The sequence below is a fragment of the Lacerta agilis genome, chromosome 13, assembly GCF_009819535.1.
Source record: "Lacerta agilis isolate rLacAgi1 chromosome 13, rLacAgi1.pri, whole genome shotgun sequence".
Classification (NCBI taxonomy): domain Eukaryota; kingdom Metazoa; phylum Chordata; class Lepidosauria; order Squamata; family Lacertidae; genus Lacerta; species Lacerta agilis.
Genome location: NC_046324.1, coordinates 41681656 through 41704278, shown reverse-complemented (window position 1 = coordinate 41704278; position 22623 = coordinate 41681656). Strand labels below are relative to the sequence as shown.

The following is a 22623-nucleotide window of genomic DNA, read 5'->3' as shown; positions in this document are numbered from 1 at the left end:
AATCTCCATCTTGGTAATATCATTAAATAATATCCAACTAGCAGTCAAACCATAAACATATGTGGTGGAGTGTCTGCCTGAAGAAGCTGCATACAATTATGCTTTATTATTCCTTTATGCCGATGTACTTCAATGTACACCATTTAAACACTTATTTGCTGACATGGCTAACCATATGATTACCAGAAAGCAGCATTCATGGATCACTTGCATTACTATGGCCCGAAATAGGGCTATAGTTGTATGTGGTGTGAAAGCAAAAAAGTACATCATCCATGGAAAAAATATACATTCATTCTACCAGTACACTGAGGTCCAATGCCGAGGGCCTTCTGGCGGTTCCATAATAATAATAATAATAATAATAATAATAATAATAATAATAATATTCTACAACACATGCACGCTGTAATGCCATGTATGTTAACTGTATGGGGTTTACCTGGTACATTAATATAAGCTAGCTTTTAAAACTAGCTTTAAATATCATTTTCAAGATGTTTTCTTTCCTGCATAAATTTGTGTCTTATTCTTATAATAATGGAATCACTTAAAAATACTTATGTGTTCATTTCATAATATTTTAAAAACGTGCCCATGACACCTCAAGAAACTCTGCTGGTAGGATTTAAACTCTTCCATCGGGTGTTCTGAGCTTTGTGTTAAGTATATTCAAGGATGTTATGCAATTTGTATAAATATATTTTGATGGAAATCCAATAAATGGATACCATGTTAGCCAAATAGGCAGTGTGCTGTATGTGGAAAAGGAATCATGAGGTCTAGAACAAACATAGCTTATTTTCTTTTAGAGTTTTGCCAAATCCATTTTATACCTGGGATTTAAGGGGCTTATTTATTGATTTTGCAAGCCACATGATTAGCGCCCCGAACAAATGCAAGAGCGTATAGCTCCATCTTTGCTCTGACCTATGCCTCACCCAGTCCAGCTGTTTCTATTGGGCAACCCCCATGCTAATGGAAAATAACTTGCCCAAGGTAAGATAATAAGTCTACTGCAGAAAATCATTCAATGCTATTTGTCCATGACTTATTATCAGGCCCAGCTCAAGGACTGGAGGGCAGATTGCCCTTAGTGGGCCCCTCTTAACCCCAACTGCCCCTCAGTGCACATTGCCACCACCCCACTGCCAGCATACACAGCACCAGAAACAACTGTACCCATTAGAGCAGTCTCCAGGAATGCCTGCTTGCAAGGGTAAGGCTGGCACTGCAGGCACAGGAAAGGCATCAGTTCTAGCAGGTGCTGCTGACAAGGCTCATGAACCTTGGCAAGTTTCACCAGTATGCTAATTTCCTTATACAACCTGGGAGCTAAAGTAGAGACAAGGGCTACCAGTATGTCTTTCTGGTAATGCTAATATTAAATGCCAATTCCACTGGAAATGTCAATACCAGATGATACGAAAACAGGCATTTCAAGAAATAGTTGGGTAATAGTAATTTGAGGGGGGAAACCTATGTTATCATGTTCTGTTATGAACCTTTTTTTATTGAAAATGAACATTTCCTCCTTGGAAAAGTGCTTCGAACGTTTGATAATGGCATACACAATAGGTAGACTACATGTATATTTATTTGAGATACATAATTTACTTTACATGTCACATGGCATATACATTTTTGCCAAATCAATTGCTCTATTAACCCACTGTTAACTTTAACTTCTTCGTTGACCCTTACAACTCTTTGGCTTTCCTTTTAGCCACACTATATTTAGTTTTTAGAGAGCTGGTTTTATGCTGATGCTAGAGAAGTAGACGTGCATAGTAGCTAATGTAACAAACACTGAATCAACAGAAGTTGGTCCAAAAGATGGTATCATCTTGCATGCTTTATTGCCATGAACTCAGCATTGTGCCAAATAATTCTGTCCTCTAAAACTTATTTTCTGTAGGAGTTTTTGGTGCCCTGCCCCCACCACAAGACTAAAAGATCAATGGACATACAATTGAGAAGCTCTATGTGCAAAGAAACTGAAACGCTACATTTTTATTTAATATAAAATGCATTTATTATTCCACTCTTTTATCCCAGGATATTTTATCCCAGTTTGAAAACCTCACTGACACATGTGGCCAATAAATGCATACAATATACAGAGTGGGCTGTTGTACTGTTCTTATTCTCCTCAGTGGATAGACTTGGAACTACAGCAATATCCCTATTCTTTTAATGGGTAGCTTTAGTTTCATGCTACTTGACTTTTCTAGATTTGAACAGTCCTAATATAATAACAACTAGAAAGGCCTGGGTTACTGCATCTCATCTTTCCACTCAGCTCTTATTTGCATTCAGATCTAACTTTGTGGAAAAACTGGAATTTGCATAACCTATAGTGGAAGATATAGGGGTGGCGAATGATCTGGGTGTGGAATTTTGAATTCAGCACAAATGGCCTTGATACGTTTTACTTCTCTGCACATTTGCAAAGGGCTTAATACATTGAATATATTGCCACTCAGATATTTTAGGCAAAGTATAGTCTGTGTTAGAAATTTGATTGTGATGTTCTATGAGCCTCAAAATCCATCTCAAACTATTTCTCTTCTCAGAATTTTAGCATGTTGTCCAAGGCCAGTTGTAATCTTATGTAAATATATCACAGGAGGTCTGAAGCCTGGATTAGTTAAGTAAAATGCATAGTCCAAGATGTGCTTGCCTCAGAAACAACACAATTTCTGACTACTGCAATAACTAGGATTTTTATGTGTACTCAATAAATGTGAGTCTTATTATTATTATTTATTATTTGTACCCCGCCCATCCGGCTGGGTTTCCCCAGCCACTCTGGGCAGCTTCCAACAAAGATTAAAAATACATTAAAATGTCACACATTAAAAACTTCCCTAAACAGGGCTGCCTTCAGATGTCTTCTAAATGTCAGGTATTTGTTTATCTCTTTGACATCTGGTGGGAGGGCATTCCACAGGGCAGGTGCCACTACTGAGAAGGCCCTCTGCCTGGTTCCCTGTAACTTGGCTTCTCGCAGCGAGGGAACCGCCATAAGGCCCTCAGCACTGGACCTCAGTGTCCGGGCAGAATGATGGGGGTGGAGACACTCCTTCAGGTATACTGGACCGAGGCAGTTCAGGGCTTTAAAGGTCAGCACCAACATCTTGAATTGTGCTTCGAAACGTACTGAGAGCCAATGTAGGTCTTTCAGGACCAGTGTTATATGGTCTTGGTGGCCACTCCCAGTCACCAGTCTAGCTGCCGCATTATTAAGCAACTTGGGGGCTGTTAGGCTAAATTTACATAAGGATAATTTGCTGGATCAGACCAATGGTTTACTGTATTTAGTCCAGCATACAGTCTCACAGTAGATAACAAAATGCACAAGTGAAGTCTTGCAACAGCATTCTCTAGCTCATGGTCAGACTTATTAACGTGGATGATCTACACTAAGACACAGCCAAAATGGGGGTTGCCCGTCTGATGCCTGTAGGCACCATGGAAGGCCCTCGTAGAAAGAAATGTATGAAGCAAAATGTGTGGGCCCCCTCCTAAGTGATTTCTGTTAAATGAATAGGTCTAGCTGCTCCTACCTATCAGTGTTTTAGTCAATGAATGAAATCAGAGCTGTGTTTGATAAAGTGAGTTGTTTGGACACCAGGCAATAGAAATCCCTGGAAAGTATACTTTCCCTGCTTCTGTCTTATTTTCCAGTAGTCACTGGATTCTCTATAGTTTTCTTTTCACTTTCCCCTAGCAACCAGGACACATCTTTCCTGTTGTTGGTTAGTCTGAGGTTAGGTCGTTCCTAGAAGTTATTTTCTGCAAATACTACTATACAGTAAGTGTGGGTGGATATTAAAGAATCTTCCTCTCAAATGGCAGATGCAGGATATGAAAAAACTGCAAAAAATTCTTATATACAGAGCCAGCCCATCCACTCGGTGAGGTGAAGTAGGCAGGATGGATGGAAGAAGAAGAAGAAGAGGAGGAGTTTGGATTTGATATCCCGCTTTATCACTACCCGAAGGAGTCTCAAAGCGGCTAACATTCTCCTTTCCCTTCCTCCGCCACAACAAACACTCTGTGAGGTGAGTGGGGCTGAGAGACTTCAGAGAAATGTGACTAGCCCAGCAGCTGCATGTGGAGGAGCGGAGACGCGAACCTGGTCCCCCAAATTACGACACTACCGCTCTTAACCACCACACCACACTGGCTCTGGAGGAGTTAGGAGGTTTCTGACTGTGATTATGACAGTTGGGAGGTGATGAGGTTTTAATTAGAACAGTAAGAGGAAATAACTGGGGTGCACAAGACACAAGGAGAGGAAATTTCTGGGACCAGAGTAGCCACAAGATTCACACTGAAATGTATGCTATAACTCAAAACCTTAAAAACAATATTTAGCAGAATCAGTCATTCAAGTTTATTTTGGGAACAAGCTAGAAGGTGCAGCACGGACTTTTAAAGAATGCTGAAGTTTATTAAAACCAGCAATGAAATAATCCAGTGTTGGAACAAGGTGCATGAAATCTGGTTATATAAAACAATTGCCTCTGCTAAAATAAAATTAAAAGATTTCTTTTTAGTAAGTCAACATTACTGACTTGTGGATTACCCTACAATTTTTTTGATTTGGCCATATGCTCACATAAGCATGCATTCCATAGTAGGTTAACAATTCATACATACCTCAGCATTATTAAAAGCTTTTATCATGGAAAAAGAAATGACTTTACAATGGCAGATATGCAAAAACCCCAACTATAGGTTTAAAATAGCACATACCAAAATATTTTAGATTTTTTCTAAACCAGGACAGAATTAGAAATCATTGGGTGGTTAAAGTATTTTACAAACATGTGAGGTATACAACTAATGCATGCAACTAACTTTCCAAACTGATCAGATACTTTAAACTCATACAGAACATTTGTAAAATAAATAGATTACTCATGCTACACATCATTTCAAGAGCTTCCAAACAGCATTTTTCAGGCTGTTTCAATGCTCTTTATATTGAGAGAATGCAGTGGTGGGTTATCCCTACCTAATGTATTTCTGAGAAAAGAAAAGAAAAGTTCTGAAAAGTTGGATACAACATCAATAGAAAACGCTGTATTTATTATCCTGCATATACTATCCAATCAGGATGTCTGTTTCACACAATGTTGGAATCAGGCCTTTGGCATGTTGGCACAACAACTCATTGTAGTACATAATAATAATAATAATAATAATAATAATAATAATTATTCAAGAGGCAGTTCTGCATGTGAAGCCTCAGCACCACCTTTCATTTAAAAACTGGATTAACCTTCCAAGTCCACAAAGGGGTCCATACTAAATGACAGGGTTATCACTCTAATATGCAGCGGTACCTCGGTTTACAAAATTAATCCGTTCCAGAAGTCCGTTCTTAAACCAAAACCGTTCTTAAACCAAGGCGCACTTTCCCTAATGAGGCCTCCCGCCACCAGTGCCCTTCCACCGTTCGGATTCCGTTCTTAGACTGAGGTAAAGTTCTCAAACCAAGACACTATTTCCGGTTTTGCAGAGTTTGTAAACCGAATCGTTCTTAAACCGGACTGTTCTTAAACCAAGGTGTCATTCAGTCTGCTGGACAGCTTGGATTCCCAAACAAATATACCTGAGCAATAGTTCCCTGTCTGGAAGCCTTTGATACGCATATTGATGGTCTTTTCATTGTCTTATACCTCAGGGCCCTCCACAGAATTACATTGCCCATCTACCTTTGTTGTTGTTTAGTCGTTTAGTCGTGTCTGACTCTTCATGACCCCATGGACCAGAGCACACCAGGCACTCCTGTCTTCACTGCCTCCTGCAGTTTGGTCAGACTCATGCTGGAAGCTTCAAGAACACTGTCCAACCATCTTGTCCTCTGTCGTCCCCTTCTCCTTGTGCCCTCAATCTTTCCCAACATCAGGGTCTTTTCCAGGGAGTCTTCTCTTCTCATGAGGTGGCCAAAGTATTGGAGCCTCAGCTTCAGGATCTGTCCTTCCAGTGAGCACTCAGGCCTGATTTCCTTAAGAATGGATAGGTTTCAACTTCTTGCAGTCCATGGGACTCTCAAGAGTCTCCTCCAGCACCATAATTCAAAAGCATCAAATCTTCAGCGATCAGCCTTCTTTATGGTCCAGCTCTCACTTCCATACATTACTACTGGGAAAACCATAGCTTTAACTATACGGACCTTTGTCGGCAAGGTGATGTCTCTGCTTTTTAAGATGCTGTCTAGGTTAGTCATTGCTTTTCTCCCAAGCATCTACCTACAACACTGTAATTTGAACTTGAAGGTACAATATCCACACAACCTTGTACTAGGATCCTCCTTAGATTGGCCTAAGCACTCCTACCGTTATTGACCCTGGAATCCTCTCTGAAAAAAACAAAAAAGCCCAACTTCTTTTTTGGGCAATACTCTCACCGGGCCTTGAATTGTAAGCACCCACAATGCCTTACACCAAAGAGGTACCTGACAGAATAGCTCCCATTTTATTAGAAGATACTCTAATGTAGAAAGTTACCTACATATGGTCAACCGTTCTGAGAGTTGTAGGCCCATACTCATACATTTAACAGGAACAATTGTGGTAATTTCCCCCTTTCCCTCTGCTACTATATTGAGGTGAATTTGTCAGTGAGGGCACATTAGCCCCAATATCTTTGCCCTCTCAGATACATTACTGCAGAAAGTACCCCAACTTTGGTTCCTATCCTGAACAGATTGGGAATATAGACGCCTTGAAACCCACAAGAGAAATTCTTTGTTTCCTTCTATAAACAATCCAGTAAAACTGCCAAAACTTATTGGGCACCCAGCAATCAAAAAATAGACTGGAAGCCACCTTCACCCCAAAGGCAGCATTAACACCAAGCATTTAATCTGGGTTAGACCACAGAGCCTAGTGCTTGCTGATCAGAAGGTCGGCGGTTCGAATCCCCGCAACAGGGTGAGCTCCCGTTGCTCGGTCCCAGCTCCTGCCCACTTAGCAGTTCGAAAGCACGTCAAAGTGCAAGTAGATAAATAGGTACCGCTCCGGCGGGAAGTTAAACGGCATTTCCGTGTGCTGCTCTGGTTCGCCAGAAGCGGCTTTGTCATGCTGGCCACATGACCTGGAAGCTGTATGCCAGCTCCCTTGGCCAGTAACACGAGATGAGCGCCACAACCCCAAGAGTCAGACATGACTGGACCTAATGTTCATGGGTTCCTTTACCTTTACCTTTATACACAAGGGCTAGCCAATATGGTGCCAGATGTTGTTGGACTACAACTATTATTATCACTAACAAATGGCTATGCTACTAGCTAGGGTTGATGGGAGCTGGTGTGCTGTCCAACAATATCTGGGGGCTACTAGGCTACGCCTGGATTACATTAATGAGTACCTAATTTGCATTATGTGATCTTGAGTATATGCCTTTCTACTCAGCCTGAATCTGCAATAATTTCTACTCTCGAAGGTCTACATATAATCACTACCATGGATTAGAAAAACTCCACCAGTATCTACAAACATACATCAAATCCACCTTTTTACAAGCTTGTTACAGGGTTTCAAGATCATAATAGACATTTGCTTCAGTAGCCACAGGGAAAGCATTTCCACAGCCCACACAAGCCCTGTCACATATGAGAACACCTGCCATCCATTGCCATCCCTTTCTACATGAAAACATGTTAAGCCATGTATTTGAAAGAAATCAACTTGCATAGCACAGGAGGGGCTGAAGTTCAATTCTTGGCGTAAATACCTGAAAAGATTCTAGGGCTAGAGTCACTGTCTGAGACCTCAGACAGCCAAGGTCAGTCAGACTAGACAGAAAGGAATAGTTCATATAAGGCTTGATCTTCACTCTGAATGAATGGTTTCAATTGTCAAGCAAGCTGCTATCATGGAAAAAGAAGGGTAATGCCTTTGGGAGTGGAACTGTAGTGTTCATATTACTATTTCTATTATCACTATTATTTATTTAAAAATTTATTGGTTTACAAAAGCACACGCCTTGTCTCTTTTTTCAGGTTGTAGTGTTTTGCAAGGGAATGGTCCCAGGTCCAATTGGTGGCATCTCCATTTAAATGAATCTGATAGGAAAAAACATTGGGGGGGGGGCTTAGCTCAGTGACATCGCATTTCCTTTGCCTCTAGTTCAATCCCTGGCATCTCCCAGCAAGGATGGGGGAGATGCATGACTGAAACCCTGGAAGAGCTGCTGCCAGTCAGAATAAGACACCAAACGTCCACTTTGTACCTGCATTTGTACACATGGAAAGCTCAGATGGGTATGGAAATTACATGTATGCTAGCCATTCAAGGGTGTTGCTAGGGAGTACCCCCTCCCTCTATTAAGCACTCAAGAGTATGTACCTGACCTTGGAGAACCAGAAAGGCATCATGAAAGGCTCTGTGTGCTCTCTTGTGTGTTTATAGGCAATAGGGCAGGTGTGGCACACTCATAAAGGAGTGGCGAACCTCACCTGCGTAGCTGCCAAGGCAAACCTTAACTCCTCACCTGCGTAGCAGCCAAGTCAAACCTCACATCCGTTCCCACCCTGAAACATCAACCCCCCCCCCACAGCCGCCCCATTACAAGAGCGCATAGCTGTGCAATGACACTCAGAAGACGGCCCCACCGTGTTCGCTGGGCTTTACTCCCAGGTTAAGTTTGCACAGGAACGAACCTGTCTCCAAATTCCCACTCCCAAAGCTACCTGAGTAACCCTGGGCCGGTCACACACACACACACAAACACACTTGTTGTCAGGCTTGGTCTACCTCGCAGGGTTCTTGTGAGGAGGACCGGCCCTGAACACTGAAGGAAATAATAATTCCAGAGAGACAGTGTGGCATTCGTGGTTAAGGGTGCCAGACCAAGACCTGGGAGTCCTGGGTTCAAATCCCCTGGGCTCAGCAATGGAGCTCACAGGGGCGTGGGGGGGGGTAGCAGTCACAGCCTGTCAGCCTTACCTACCTCGCAGGGTTGTTGTGGGGATAACACGGGGAGGAGGGGAACCATTGCGCCCCACCTTGAGCTCCTTGGTTGGATGGGACAGAAAAATGCCATAAGTAAATAAAACGAAGAAGTTCGATTCATGATCATGATCACAAGCATATATTTCCCCTCAGGATAATGAGTATTTCTTTCCCCCCCTCTTCTTCCCCCGGTGTCTGGGTCTGCTGCCCTCCCGCTCCCAGAGCGGAGAAAGTAGCCGCTTGACTTCCCCTCGCCTCAACTTACTTTATAGGTGCTTTCCGTCAACTTATTCACCTCTTCTGGGTCCCGAGACATGGTGGTGGTGGTGGAGGTGCTCCTGCTGCTTCTGCTTGGAGCGGGAAGGGAGGAGAGGGAAGAAGGCGCAACTGCGGCTGAGGCGGCCGAGACAACTTTCCCTCAGGACGACGACGGCGACCGGCGCTCCCCCCACCCTGGGGCGCCTTTTTCTTCCACCCGGGAAGAGACAAGAACTCCCTCGGAGAAAGAAAGAGAGAAACAAAACTCCCCTCGGAGCCGCCTTCCTTCCCCTTCCACGCAGCTGAGGTGAACCGGCGGGGACGGCGGCGCTGGCTGCCGTGGCGCCCTCGTCCTCCTTCTCCTCCTCCTCCTCTCAAACTGTCAAACTCGTGGAACCGGCCAGCTCAGCGGCTCAGCCCTTTCGGGAGGCGGCCCCGGCGGCGGCGGCGGCAGGGGCGGAGTCGGGCGAGGTGGGGCCCTCTTGGCCCAACGCGGCAGCCGCAAGGCGGGCCCGGCCGAGCGGCGAAGCGGAGGAAGGTCGCCGAGGTTGCCCGGCCCGCTTCTAGCTCCGCCGCCTCTTTACCTGAGCTGCCGGGGGGGGGGGGGACAAGAGGCCTTTAAGTTGCTTCGGGCCGCCTCCGCCTCCTTCCCCTCACCGAGAAAATCTTCGTTATTATTATAGAGAAAGTTTTGAGGTGAAGAGGGAGAAGGGCGGCCGTTTTATTCTGCCGCAACACGCGCACCGCCCCCCCCCCCAAAAAAAAAAGAAAGAAAAGAGAGAGAGAGAGAGAGAGAGAGAAAGAAAGGAGGGCTTAGTAAGGTCTACTTAGAATTAAACCCCATTGCGTTCCTTTGCGCTTACTCTCAGGTAAAAGTCCCTGACGGGGCTTTAGTAGCAGCCCCTACAGCGCGATTCTGTTAAGTCTGTTGCAGGGGGGGGGAAGTGGTGGTTTTTGGATTTATTTTTTACCGCTGATTATCGGTATATAGGATTGCAAACGTGTTTGTTTATTGTTTTCTTCGCCAGTCTCCCCACCACCACTTTTTCTTGCTCCCCCCCCTTTATATTCACTTTTAATATTTTTCTTGTCTCATGACACTTTTTTATGGGGCGGCGGGGAGGTTATACGTGTAATTGTTTGGATGTCATTATGTATGATTTGGTTGAAATCCTACTCTCTCTCCACACACACCCACACCCAATATAATTCACTTTGTACAACTTTTGCTTTTAAAACATAAAAGTGGCACGGCAACTTATTACCCAAGGTACAGGAAAATAAAGGTAGCCGTGTAGGCCTGTCAAAACAAATACATCCGAAATCTCCTATTAGGACAATACCTTTATTAGACCAAACAAAAATGTCGCAAAACAATCGACTGGTTTTTGCTGAACTCTTTATCAAGTTGGGTGGGAAAGGGGAGGGAGGCAATACTTTGGCTGAAGATGAACCAGATAGAGAATGCATGATTCACCATTAGCCAGCCTTTTCCTCCCCCTGCCCTGTTTGCCATCTGCAAATTCTGTGTACACTTATCTGGGAGTAAGCCCTATTGAACTCAGTAGGACTTACTTCTGAGTAAACACACGTATGGCTTCCTCTGTAAGGCTGCAGTATACACAAGATGCATTTAAAGCACTCTTGTTGTTGTTGATGTTTAGTCATTTAGTCTTGTCCGACTCTTTGTGACCCCGTGGACCACAGCACACCAGACACTCCTGCCTTCACTGCCTCCCGCAGTTTGGTGAAACTCATACTGGTAGCTTTGAGAACACTGTCCAACCATCTTGTCCTCTGTCATCCCCTTCTACTTATGCCCTCAATCTTTCCCAGCATCAGGTTTTTTTTCCAGGGAGTCTTCTCTTCTCATGAGGTGGCCAAAGTATTGGAGCCTCAGCTTCAGGATCTGAGGTTTCCAGTGAGCACTCGGGGCTGATTTCCCTAAGAATGGATAGGTTTGATCTTCTTGCAGTCTATGGGACTTTCAAGAGTCTCTCTCCTCCAGCACCATAATTCAAAAGCATCAATTCTTCGGAAATCAGCCTTCTTTATGGTCCAGCTCTCATGCCACCTTAACAGTCACACATAATCCTGGGAAGTGTAGTTTGCTAAGTGAGCCAGGAATTGTAACTTTTGTGAAATTCAGCACCCTTAACAAACTACAGTTTCCAGGATTCTTGGGGTGGGAGGGGAGCCACAACCATTAGAGTTCTTTAAATGTATGGTGGGTGAGTCAACAAACATCAGATTACGCTGTAACAGATTTATTTTGGCAGCCACTTTCATGGGTTAGAGCTCAGTTATGCAGCTACATAAAGTACTATTAGCACTTACCGTCATTTATAACATGGTCAATCATGGTGCAAAAGGCGATCAAGTATTCTGACATCTCTATACAAAGCTCAAATGTTTACGATGAAAATACAGATTCCAGAGTGGTGACCACTGCAAAAGTTTATAACAGCAAACACAAAAAGCACATTAAAGGACAACAGTTTTGTGACTGCAGAATTTTTTAGGGGCTAGAGCTTGCTTTAAAAGTCCCTGGGAATTTATGCCACGGCAAATCAGTTACAGTGCAATTCTGTATTCATTTGCTCAGAAGTTAATCCCACTAAATTCAATGGAGCTTATTTCTGGGTAAACATATTCAGCACTGCATCAATGCACACTTTCCTTGGGAGTAAGCCTCCTTGAACATGCTGTGTAACCTACTTCGTAGCCAATGTGCATGGGGTTATGCTGAAAGTCTTCAAAATGCCACAATACACTTCTCGTGTTTGTCTGAGATAATCTTATGAACTGAAAACATCCCTCAGAAAAGGTGGTTGCAGAATCTTGGGTCCTGCTCAGACTTGCTTTATGGTGTGCTGCCAAAAGTGAGGGGGGAAGCAACTATTACTGCTGCTGGCATGGCAACTTGAATTTGCCTCCAGGTTGGAAATGGGTGGTTGTATATGCTCCTTGGTTAGGAATATCACCAGTCAATGGGTGCGTCATAGGTGTGGATGAGCCATTACAGCCTGAGTGAGAATTTCAGGCCTGGGGGCTGAATGCAGCCCTCCTGTCATCTCTATCTGGTCCTAAGGACTCTGTCCAAACCCCTCCCCCTCCTCAAGCTGCACTACTAACTGGTCCTGATCCCTGCTCACCTGTAGCTCATGTGGATTATATTGCTTTCTATCAGCCTCAAGCTCAGTGAGCCTTTGATCACCAGTATCAGGTTCGGGGCCAAGAAGCTCATCGAGCCCTTCAATGCCCTTGTAACCTCTGAATGATGTCCTAGTCACTGTTGAACCCAGACTGTGATATTTCTGATTTTACTTAACTACAGTTCAGCATTTTGTCTGAACCCTAAACTATGATGAATGTTGACTTATGGTTTGTTTATACAAACCAGTTCCAAAACCCATGGCTTCAAGTTGTATCATTACAAGCTGCAGCTAAGCAAAAGTGGAAACAAAAGTTTCCAAACTTCTCCTGGCTGTGTAGGAAACTGAACAAGTCAGCCCAAGGCTTACCTATACTCACTTGTGTTATATTAAGCTATGGTTTACCATAGCTGTGACTCTTATCTTCACCTGTGCTCTGTCACCAACATACCAGCAGGAGGAGGACCAGAAACGTGGAGCTTAGAGGAGTCCAGATCAATTTTAAGTCTCGGCTGTAGCTTAGTTACGTTGGACATTGAAACTCTACTAACAAGGTAAAATATATAGATCTGGAGAGAGGGCAAGTTATGGCATTCTAGTGTCTTTATTTCTAACAGTTTCAGAGCTTCATTTGTTCATTTTATCAGTATGCTGCTTTTCCACAAAAAGAAAATCATGCTCAAAGCGGCTTACAACAAAAAACGGATGCATTTCAAACAAGCACTGCAAAAACAATTTCATAATAACATAGCAAAACAATAACAATAGCAATTTTATAATATAGCAAAACAATAGCAGATATAATAACATACCAAAAAAGACCCACGTCCCAATACTATAAATATAACAAGATTACTTAAACAATGTGCAGTACCCAATAGCAAGAATAACAAGGGGGCATCACAGTTTCATCTTAGTAGAAACACCCTCCCATGATGTTGCTCACAGTCCGTCTCCTGCAGCAGCTTATAAGGCTTCCAGTGGCAAAGGGGTAGCGGGAAACACCCACCCATGATGTGCAAGTATTTTATTTTCACCATATACTTTTATCTTCATTTTTTAAAGTACTCAATAACAAGCCTCTAGAGAAATTAGATGGGCATGATATTATACAGTATAGAACAGAACTGTAATAGTTTTCGTTTAATATATCAGCATTATTCCCGTGTGTGTGTGTGTGTGTGTGTGTGTGTTGTGGACAAAACTTGGCATTACATGGGACATGGAGTTGACAACATAGGCTATTTTAATTGATTTCCCCCTCCAGCTAGAATTCAGAAAGTGAGCAAGGGAGAACCTCTGAGTGAGGGAGCAGTGAAATACCAAACTCTCCAATTATTCCTGCACTGTAAGTGCCTTTATATTCCTGTTTCTTCTGTAAAGGTGGGCATGGCAATGAATGTATGTTCCCTAGTTCAGCTCTAAAGCTAGTCAAAAGTTTTAAATGTTTGTAGTCTAACATAGTGGTGCCCTCAAGGTCAGACATTCAGGCAAAAGTCCAGGGCTCCACTCAGCAGAATGGGCTACAATTGTAGGAGAGACTGGCTTATCACATTTTGAAGCAAGCGAAATGATGTAAGTGATTATCTGAAGAATCTTCCCGTAAGGCTATTCAGTCCAGAGTCTAAAATGACCTAACTGTGCTAGTGATCTAACACAGGCAGAGGATGAATGTGTAGAATAATAGTACTTCCTTATAACTTACACTCTGTGGTCAATATGCGCAGTTGAAGTAAAAAATAAATAGTGTTGCTGCATTACTTCTTCTTCTTTGGCGATCACTCGTACCAAGTAAGATTGTCTTCCATAAACACGGTTTTAACGGTGAGTCCGTAAGTGACTGTGGAGGCCAATTCTGGATCCACACGTCCTTCCCCAGTGGGGACATTGGTTTCCAGGTGGGAGTTGATCACGGTGTGGATTTGCCAAGCGTGCCTCCCTCCTAGCATGTTTTTCCCTTGCGTCCTGAGTTTGAGTGTCTTCAAAGCCCATGACACCTTTGGTAAAGGCTGTTCTCCAACTGGAGCACTCGCAGGCCAGTGTTTCCCAGTTGTCACTAAAGGTACTGACCCAATCACTCCATTTCTCCAGCATTCTGATTAAGCAGTATGTTGGCTGTTTGCCATAATACACATTGATTGATTGAGCAAATGTATGAGACCTTAATGCTGGGGTTGCAGCACTGCAGCTATCTGATCCTTGTACAACAACATTACCATGGGTCTTCCAGGAGCTGTGGCTTTCAAGTTCTGTCACTCTTTCCTTCAACCCTCCACCTTTCTATGCAAGGGGAAATGTTCCACTAAGTCCTTGTCATGGATGGAGGAATTCTGCTGATTCCGCCTATCTTCACGCTGGAGATAATTGATGAATGTTTTACTAGGCTGGAACAAGCCCGAAAGGTGCTCACACTACAGCTCCTGTCCTGAAGCTCATTCCTTTCAATTTCTGGCTCACTGAGTTGTAAGAAAAAGTAGCACGCTGGTGCTCAATGACCTGTGTGCAGGAGTAGCTAGATGCCTTGTTGTAATATATGTGCTTGTGTGGTTACTGCCATAATGCCTATACTCATGTGGCTGCGGGTGACTATGACCTGTGCACTATATGCAAGGTTTCTATTATTCATTTTAATTCAACATTTAAAAGCCACAGAAGATGAGTCCGTGCAGCTCTCAGGGCAGCTAACAACATAATATATAAAACCATGTTGTTTACCAATGCACTTGAGAGCATGAGAAGCATTAGGGGAGTGTGGTAGTAGCGAATTGGCCTTTTGCTCACTGTCCCACATGGTGGAAGAACAGGAATATTTACTGTGGGAAGTGACCAGCACCCATTTATGCATGGTTTGGCTTTGAGACACTAATAAAATAACTTCCGTCTTCACCTTCTAAAATGCTTTTTTGTTTCCCTGGTTCCTGCAGTGAGTAATAAGGCACAAACAAGAAGTGGACTTTAAGACTTTCACACCAGGGAGGAGGCTCAGGTTGTTATCGGGTTTCAGGAACTGTAAAACTTGATTGTTTCAGTAGATTTGAAGGTGTTTATATCTTGCTATGTGAGCATTCCCCTGATCGTACACAACACGATATGGTGCGGGTGTATGCATTTTATAGCTTGTAGCTCAAGGCCACCACAACTGATAAATAGAGCACAGCATCTGGACTCTACAAACTTTAAAATTGAATTTGTATTCAGTATTTCCTTTGAAGAGCTAAAAGCAGTTTAAGTATGGTTCTCAGGTAGTTTTCTACGTGGATGCTTTTTAAAACCAGACTTGTTCTGCATCTGCACTAGATCCGTATCACATTCCTCCTTTCGGAACAAGTGACAACCATCTGCTTTTTCATTGTTCTCTTGTCAATCGGAGCACAATTTGTATTCAGAATGAAGCTAAATAATCAACACTTGAAAGAAATCTCTCCCGCTGAAAGTCCCACAAGTATAACTTCATAGAACTGAACAGATTACTATGGTAAAAGCAAAACACTTTAGGCAAACGGCTGTCTGATTATTGCCAGCTGATCCACTATGGGTGGTCCAGGAGGCACAGGTAATGAAACAAATGTAAATAACCCTTTCCCCCATCTTTGGGGCCTTTTTATATATTATTCTCTTCCACCAATGAGGCTCTGGCCACTTTCCCAATACTTCAAAATGCAGCTTTCCTTGGTGGAGATTAATGGTACTTTTTAGAAAAAGTAACACTTAAAAAACGGGTGTATTTATTAACTAGTTTCCCCATTAATAAAATGTCCAAATAGATGGAACAACCTTTAAGCAAATAAGGCAATGCAATAGAGAACAACAAGGCAAGTGAGACAATGCAAGCAAAACAGTAAATTAGTTAATGAACTGGCCAGGCTCCAAAGAGCTACATTAAGCATGCTCAGGTATTTAGAAAATGCTCTGGGGGATTTGTGATGTTTTTATTTTGGCAAGCAGATTGCTATGCCATATTACAAATTACTCATTGCCTTTTCTGGACAAAGTAGCTCAAGGGCCTTGTTCAGACAACAGGCTAGGTTGGTAGCCATCACTTTCAGGGAAGAGGTGGATAAGGAGACAGTTGAAGGAAATGAGGAGTTGGTGGCAGGACAGGACATCATATGCATGTGCTCACACGCCCTAAGCAAGCAGGTCCTTAATAGCAGATTACTAAGTAACTGCCACTAACCCTTTATCACCATCTGGGATTAGTGGTTGGGACTGCTAGGACAGAGAGTGTGTTTCCCCAATAAACAATGGGGGTTGACAGTAAGACATGTTCTGTGAATGCAATTAATCTGGTCTTGTTTCTGGATGAATGCCACTCCAATTGGAACAGTTGCATCTTTTACTTCACACAAATGAGTCCCATGGCTAAATAGAAAAGTGGTGGTGGGTTGTTAGGTATGCACTTTCCCCGCAGATCTGATTTTTCGTGTCTAGTTTTAAAAACCTGAGGCTGCGATCATATTCATATCCACTTAGGAGTATAAACACTGACAACTGGGAAACACTGGCCTGCGCACGCTCCAGTTGGAGAACAGCCTTTACCAAAGGTGCCATGGGCTCTGAAGACACTCGAACTCAGGACGCAAGGGAGAAAAGGAAGGCATGCTTGGCAAATCCACACTGTGTTCCACTCGTGCCTGGAAACCAATGTCCCCACTGTGGAAGGACGTGTGGATCCAGAATTGGCCTCCATAGTCACTTATAGACTCATTGTTAAAACCATGTTTATGGAAGACAATCTTACTCGGCTACGAGTGATCGCCAAAGAAAGCATTGAATTCCCTGGTGCTTACTCCCAGGTAAACATGCATAGGATCATAGAATTGTAGAGTTGGAAAGGACCTCCAGAGTCATCCCTGTAATGCAGGAATCCTTCCTGCAGCTATCCCTGGGTGGGCTCGAACCACTAACCTGGTTAACAGCAGTGGTGGAGCTTCATGCTCCAGCACCGGGGGGGGGGGGGGAGCAGGTGGGGCGGGGCGTGCTGCCTGCAGGGGCATGGTGCACGTTCTGGGGGTGGGGCGCCCAGCGCGGGCGGGGGGCAGCCGCGATGGAACCCCACCGGGATCGCGCTGCCTGGGGTGGGGCGCTCCCATCGCCCCCCCTTCCTCTGCCCTGGTTAACAGCCAGACACACAGACCCATTATGCCAACTTGGAAGGGTAACTTAGGATCGCTTATTTCAAAGGATCTACTCTGAGTAGGCCTTAGTTGCATACAACCCATAGGGACCAAGTACACTGGACAAATTTGCTTCCTTTCCAATGTTGCTGTTTTCTGCTTCACTCTGCCTTGGCCTGGCCTGGCCCATCCTCACAAAAAGCAAAGCAGCAAGCAAGAATGAAGTGGCCATGATGAATAGTGAGAAGTCAGGTCTCATAGTTACTGAACAGACAGGGCCGTTAGTTTTCATCAGGAAAAAAATGAAATGTCTGTGTTTGGTAGGGAGAGTGTAAATACTCATATCTGAGAAATGACCAGACTGGTTCTTCATTAGCATAAATTTAACTGAGAACATTGCAAGAAGGGTAGCTGGCAGTGGAAAATCCATGTAGCAAGGGAGTAAACAACATTAATATAAATCCATTGTACCGAGTTAAACTCCCCTCAAGACACTTGACAAAATACTAAGAATGAGTTTTCTTTCAAGTGGCTTTAGTTCAGAAATGGAAACACCAAGGAATGTTTACTCCCATGTCTTGGAATCTTTGCTAAAGGCACAGAAGTAATTTACCGAAACAATCTGTTGTTCTGTTAAAAGAGTTTTATTGCTTGTGTTCATATGCTGAAATACAGTCTGGACACAAGAGGGGGAAAATATGTTTATTTTGCGGCTTCGTGTGTGGGTGTGCAGTGTTGACTATTAAGTTAAATCTAGGAAAACTTTTATGTAGAGCAGTATGGGAACAATTTATAACCATACTTGTATTATTTGAGGGCTCGTTCCCCCCCCCCCATCATTTATAGTATTGCTCAGATTAGGTTTAATGGCTTCTGCAGTAATAAAGTTTGGCTTTTAATTTTATTTTAAAACGTCTAACGCTTTGTTGAACATGAGAACAACCCAAATTCACACAAAAGATGCAAGAAGCAGAACACAAGTGTTTGGTTATGTATACATCTATCTGTGAAGTCAAAGGCAGTGCTGAGTAATCTGCAGGGCACTCGCCTACTGTGATCACAGAGAGATGACAGTTAAAAGTAAACTACAAAATCATAGGCTTGTGGGAAAACAAGTGTTTGCTTAATTGCTACCAAAATCAGATAAACTTGAGAAAGGAAAACAAATATGAAGTAAATGAAAGCGTCAGCCTTTGTTGCTATTGGCTACAAGAGATTTCACTTAAATCTATAGCTAGATATTCCCGAGTCATGGTCTCAGCTGTTGAAGTGGTATGGAAATTTATGAACATTCTAACTGCTCAGAATTACTATTTTTTAAATAAAAAAAATATTGCACACAAAGCCAAGGAACTGGATGGAGCAGTTGGTGGAAAGTGTGAAAGAGGAGGTTGAGGCAGCCCTCCAGCAAATTGTTAGATTGACTGTTTAATCCTATACATGTCAATAATACTAATAAATGACAACAGTAGCAGTTCTTATTCTATTAGTTGCTTGACACATAATATGTCTCCAAGCATCTTACAAAGTTCAAAAGCATAAAGGGTGGTGTGTCTGAAATAGTACGGGGAGAACAATCCTGAAACAATTTTGACTCTCCCAAATTGACTTCAAGTGTTTCTCTGTAAGGAGGAAGGAATTGGGAAAGCTTACCTGTCTTTAGGGCATTTTTGTGTATGAATAGGGTGAGCCTGTGACCTGGATTCAGGAATTAAAAGTATTCACCATCACAAAAGAATGACCGGGCTGCCCAAGTAAGCAATCGCTGGCCATTGTCAGGTATCCTGGCAGACAGGATTTCTGCTGTAGACCGCCTTCTTCTGTGATGTACCGGTGTATATGATGTTTTTGGTGGTGGTCTTGATCTACAGGGCGGGCAATTTCAAAAGTCTATGTAAGGGCTTGCATACCATTGTTCTGGGTTCCTCATCCCTCCTGCATGTGGTGAGTGAGGACCCTGTTGCAACAATTTAATAAAGATCAGGCTTACTAGCTGCTTTGCTTCTCAATATTCTCTGGTTGGCCTCTGTTATTTTCTCCTACCGATAGGGAACCCACTTAAGGACTCTATACGGGCTCTGGAATTCCCCATAAGGGAAAAGGAGCAGATTTTGTTTACATCAGGTGGCATAAAATAAGAAAAATAACAATGCAGGGTTATTTTGTATTGTAACCTGTAAAGCAAACCCAGCAAAACTGCAGCAAAAACACATCGTCAGTAGTCGGCAACATAATGATCATCTTCCCTGACACTAAAATTATGAGTGAATTCAGTGGGGCTTACTCCCAAAACAGTGAGTATAGAATTGCAGCCCAAGTGTATGAATGCTGGATGTGGACCAGGGTAGGACATGAACTGGGTCTGTGTACATAGGTTGTACACGCGGGTGGAGCTGTGGTCTAAACCACTGAGCCTCTTGGGCTTGCCAATCAGAAGGTCGGCAGTTCGAGTCCCTGCGATGGGGTGAGCTCCCATAGCAGTTCAAAAGCACACCAGTGCAAGTAAATAAATAGGTATCACTGCGGCAGGAAGGTAAACGGCGTCTCCATGCGCTCTGGTTTCCGTCATGGTGTCCCGTTGCGCCAGAAGCGGTTTAGTCCTGCTGGCCACATGACCCAGAAAGCTGTCTGTGGACAAACGCCGGCTCCCTTGGCTTGAAAGCGAGATGAGCGCTGCAACTCCATAGTCACCTTTGACTGGACTTAACCGTCCAGGGGTCCTTTACCTTTTACCTTTACATAGGTTGTTAGAGTTTATGGGAACAGAGTGGTATAATTGGTATTACAGTCTCCCCACCCCCACCCCAGCTTATTTGAATACAGCGGACCCTCCAGATACGAACTTATTTCGTCCCGGGGGTCCGTACTTACCTTGAAAAGTCCATATCCAGAGGTGCCGCTTCTGCGCGCGCACACACGGCGCGATAGAGCACTTCTGTGCATGCCGTGTTCACAATCCGAAATTACATTGGGTAACGTAACCTGAGGTACCACTGTACTTCATAGCAAGACAACTCATAAACTCACAAATCAATGAAAGCATTTGTGAATGTCCTTGAGTTTCCACTTGAACTCTTTAAAGTATTAAAGAATTGCAACTAATCACCAAACTTAAAACCATGGAGAGACCTGGTCTGAACAAAGACATTGGATTCTTATCTCATTATACATGACAAAGCTATCTTTAGCCATCTCACCCCTTGCTTTTTCCTGTAAGACCAATTGCAGTCGTTAACAGTTGTCAACAGGTTTTCCGCACCTATCAGCCCATCACCCATTCCCACCACCCTTCTGAGTAATACCCCTCCCCACTCCCTCACTATATATAAGGGTCTGGTGACTTCTGTTTCAGTGTATCTGAAGAAGTGTGCATGCACACAAAAGCTCATACTGATAACAAACTTAGTTGGTCTCTAAGGTGCTACTGGAAGGAATTTTTTATTTTTTATTTTGTTTTGACTATGGCAGACCAACACGGCTACCTACCTGTATCTTTAAAGTATGACTAGCTGCATTGTGATCATTAGATTGCACGCACGCATGCACACACACACGCGCGTGCGCACGCGCGCACACACACACACACACACGTGTCAAACTTTTCAAGTAAATGTACTATTCCAGATCACATCAAACCGGCAGCAGTTGCAGCAAAATCGACTAGTAACTCTGAGAACTTGTGTATGAAATTATCCTCATGCAGTAACCTTTTAGCTTTCGACATGCCCAAGGGGTCAATCTGAGTTGAAGAGGGTTAAAAGGACCTGGATAATCTGGTGCTTGACTCTGTTTACATTGGGTGGGTGGAAGGTGGATTAATGATATACTGGCAAAAGCAGAGTGACTTGGCTCATCTGAGGTTACTACCCAAAATAATGAGTATGTGGGGAAACAGGTTAGGATTCTCTTCCTCTTCAGAAAAAAAAACAACCCTCTGGTGAAATGGCTGAGTCAGAAGAACATTCAGAGACGAGGATGGCCGGCCCGCCCATAAGGTGGACTGAGCAGCCACCTCTGGTGGCAGGAGAATCCTAATACTGATAAATATATATATATATATAATCTAAATAATAAGTATGACTTTAAAATAAAATATGCATTTATATACTTTTTGTGCAGATTTTTTTTTTTGCAGATAAATGCTGAAACAGGACAGAACTGACTTATGAATGAACAAATGCGAAACTGATTGTTGTTGTTCAGTCGTGTCCGACTCTTCGTGACCCCATGGACCAGAGCACGCCAGGCACGCCTATCTTTCACTGCCTCCTGCAGTTTGGCCAAACTCATGCCAGTCGCTTCGAGAACACTGTCCAACCATCTCGTCCTCTGTCATCCCCTTCTCCTTGTGCCCTCCATCTTTCCCAATGTCAGGGTCTTTTCCTGGGAGTCTTCTCTTCTCATGAGGTGGCCAAAGTACTGGAGCCTCAGCTTCAGGATCTGTCCTTCCAGTGAGCACTCAGGGCTGATTTCTTTAAGGGTGGATAAGTTTGATCTTTTTGCAGTCCATGGGAAACTGATATAGACCAGAAATTGACTGATTTTTGTCATTTCTTCTCATTTCTTTGATTGTTAAGAGGAGCTTTGGCAGACAGCGTTGGACTAGAACGCTGTTCTCTGCAAGGACCACTAGATGGCAAGCAAGCTATGCAGAAGAGAAACAATCCATATTGGTTTGAAGATCCTTGATGCAAAGGGTGGTTTATTCAAATCTGTTTGCAGTGTTTACATAGTACAAACATAGAAGGCAGTGGCCATTAACTTAATGTTACATCACTTATGACTCCTTATAGCATACCTTTGGCTTGCAGCAAAATGCACCGGGTATCATTAAAGGGTGGCATTGGGGGTTGTTAGAGGTTAGCACTGCGGATCAGTCCTGATTTTGCACATTACAGCTAATATAATATAATATAATATAATATAATATAATATAATATAATATAATATAATATAATATAATATAATATAACAATAATAAACTTTGTATACCACCTATTGTTCGTAGATCTCAGGGTGGTTCACAACATAAAATTACAATATAAAAAACACATGAGTGCTGTAGTCATGCGAACGGTATGATGTAGGAATGTAGGAGAAGAGGATGCATGGAAGATGCGA

At 43.2% G+C, this 22623-nt stretch overlaps 1 protein-coding gene across 2 annotated transcripts in view; it reads right to left on the bottom strand.

Moving 5' to 3' along the window:
* The window catches only part of BAIAP2L1 (BAR/IMD domain containing adaptor protein 2 like 1), a 60944-nt gene extending 51262 nt beyond the window's left edge, over nt 1–9682 (bottom strand). Inside the window, exon 1 of one of the 2 annotated variants that reach the window (XM_033166479.1) lies at nt 9238–9682. In XM_033166479.1, coding sequence (XP_033022370.1) covers nt 9238–9288 — 51 coding nt within the window. In that variant the 5' untranslated portion in view covers nt 9289–9682. The remainder of the gene's footprint in view (nt 1–9237) is intronic. The other variant, XM_033166481.1, reaches the window with a different exon arrangement.
* Between the last annotated feature and the right edge of the window lie 12941 nt (nt 9683–22623).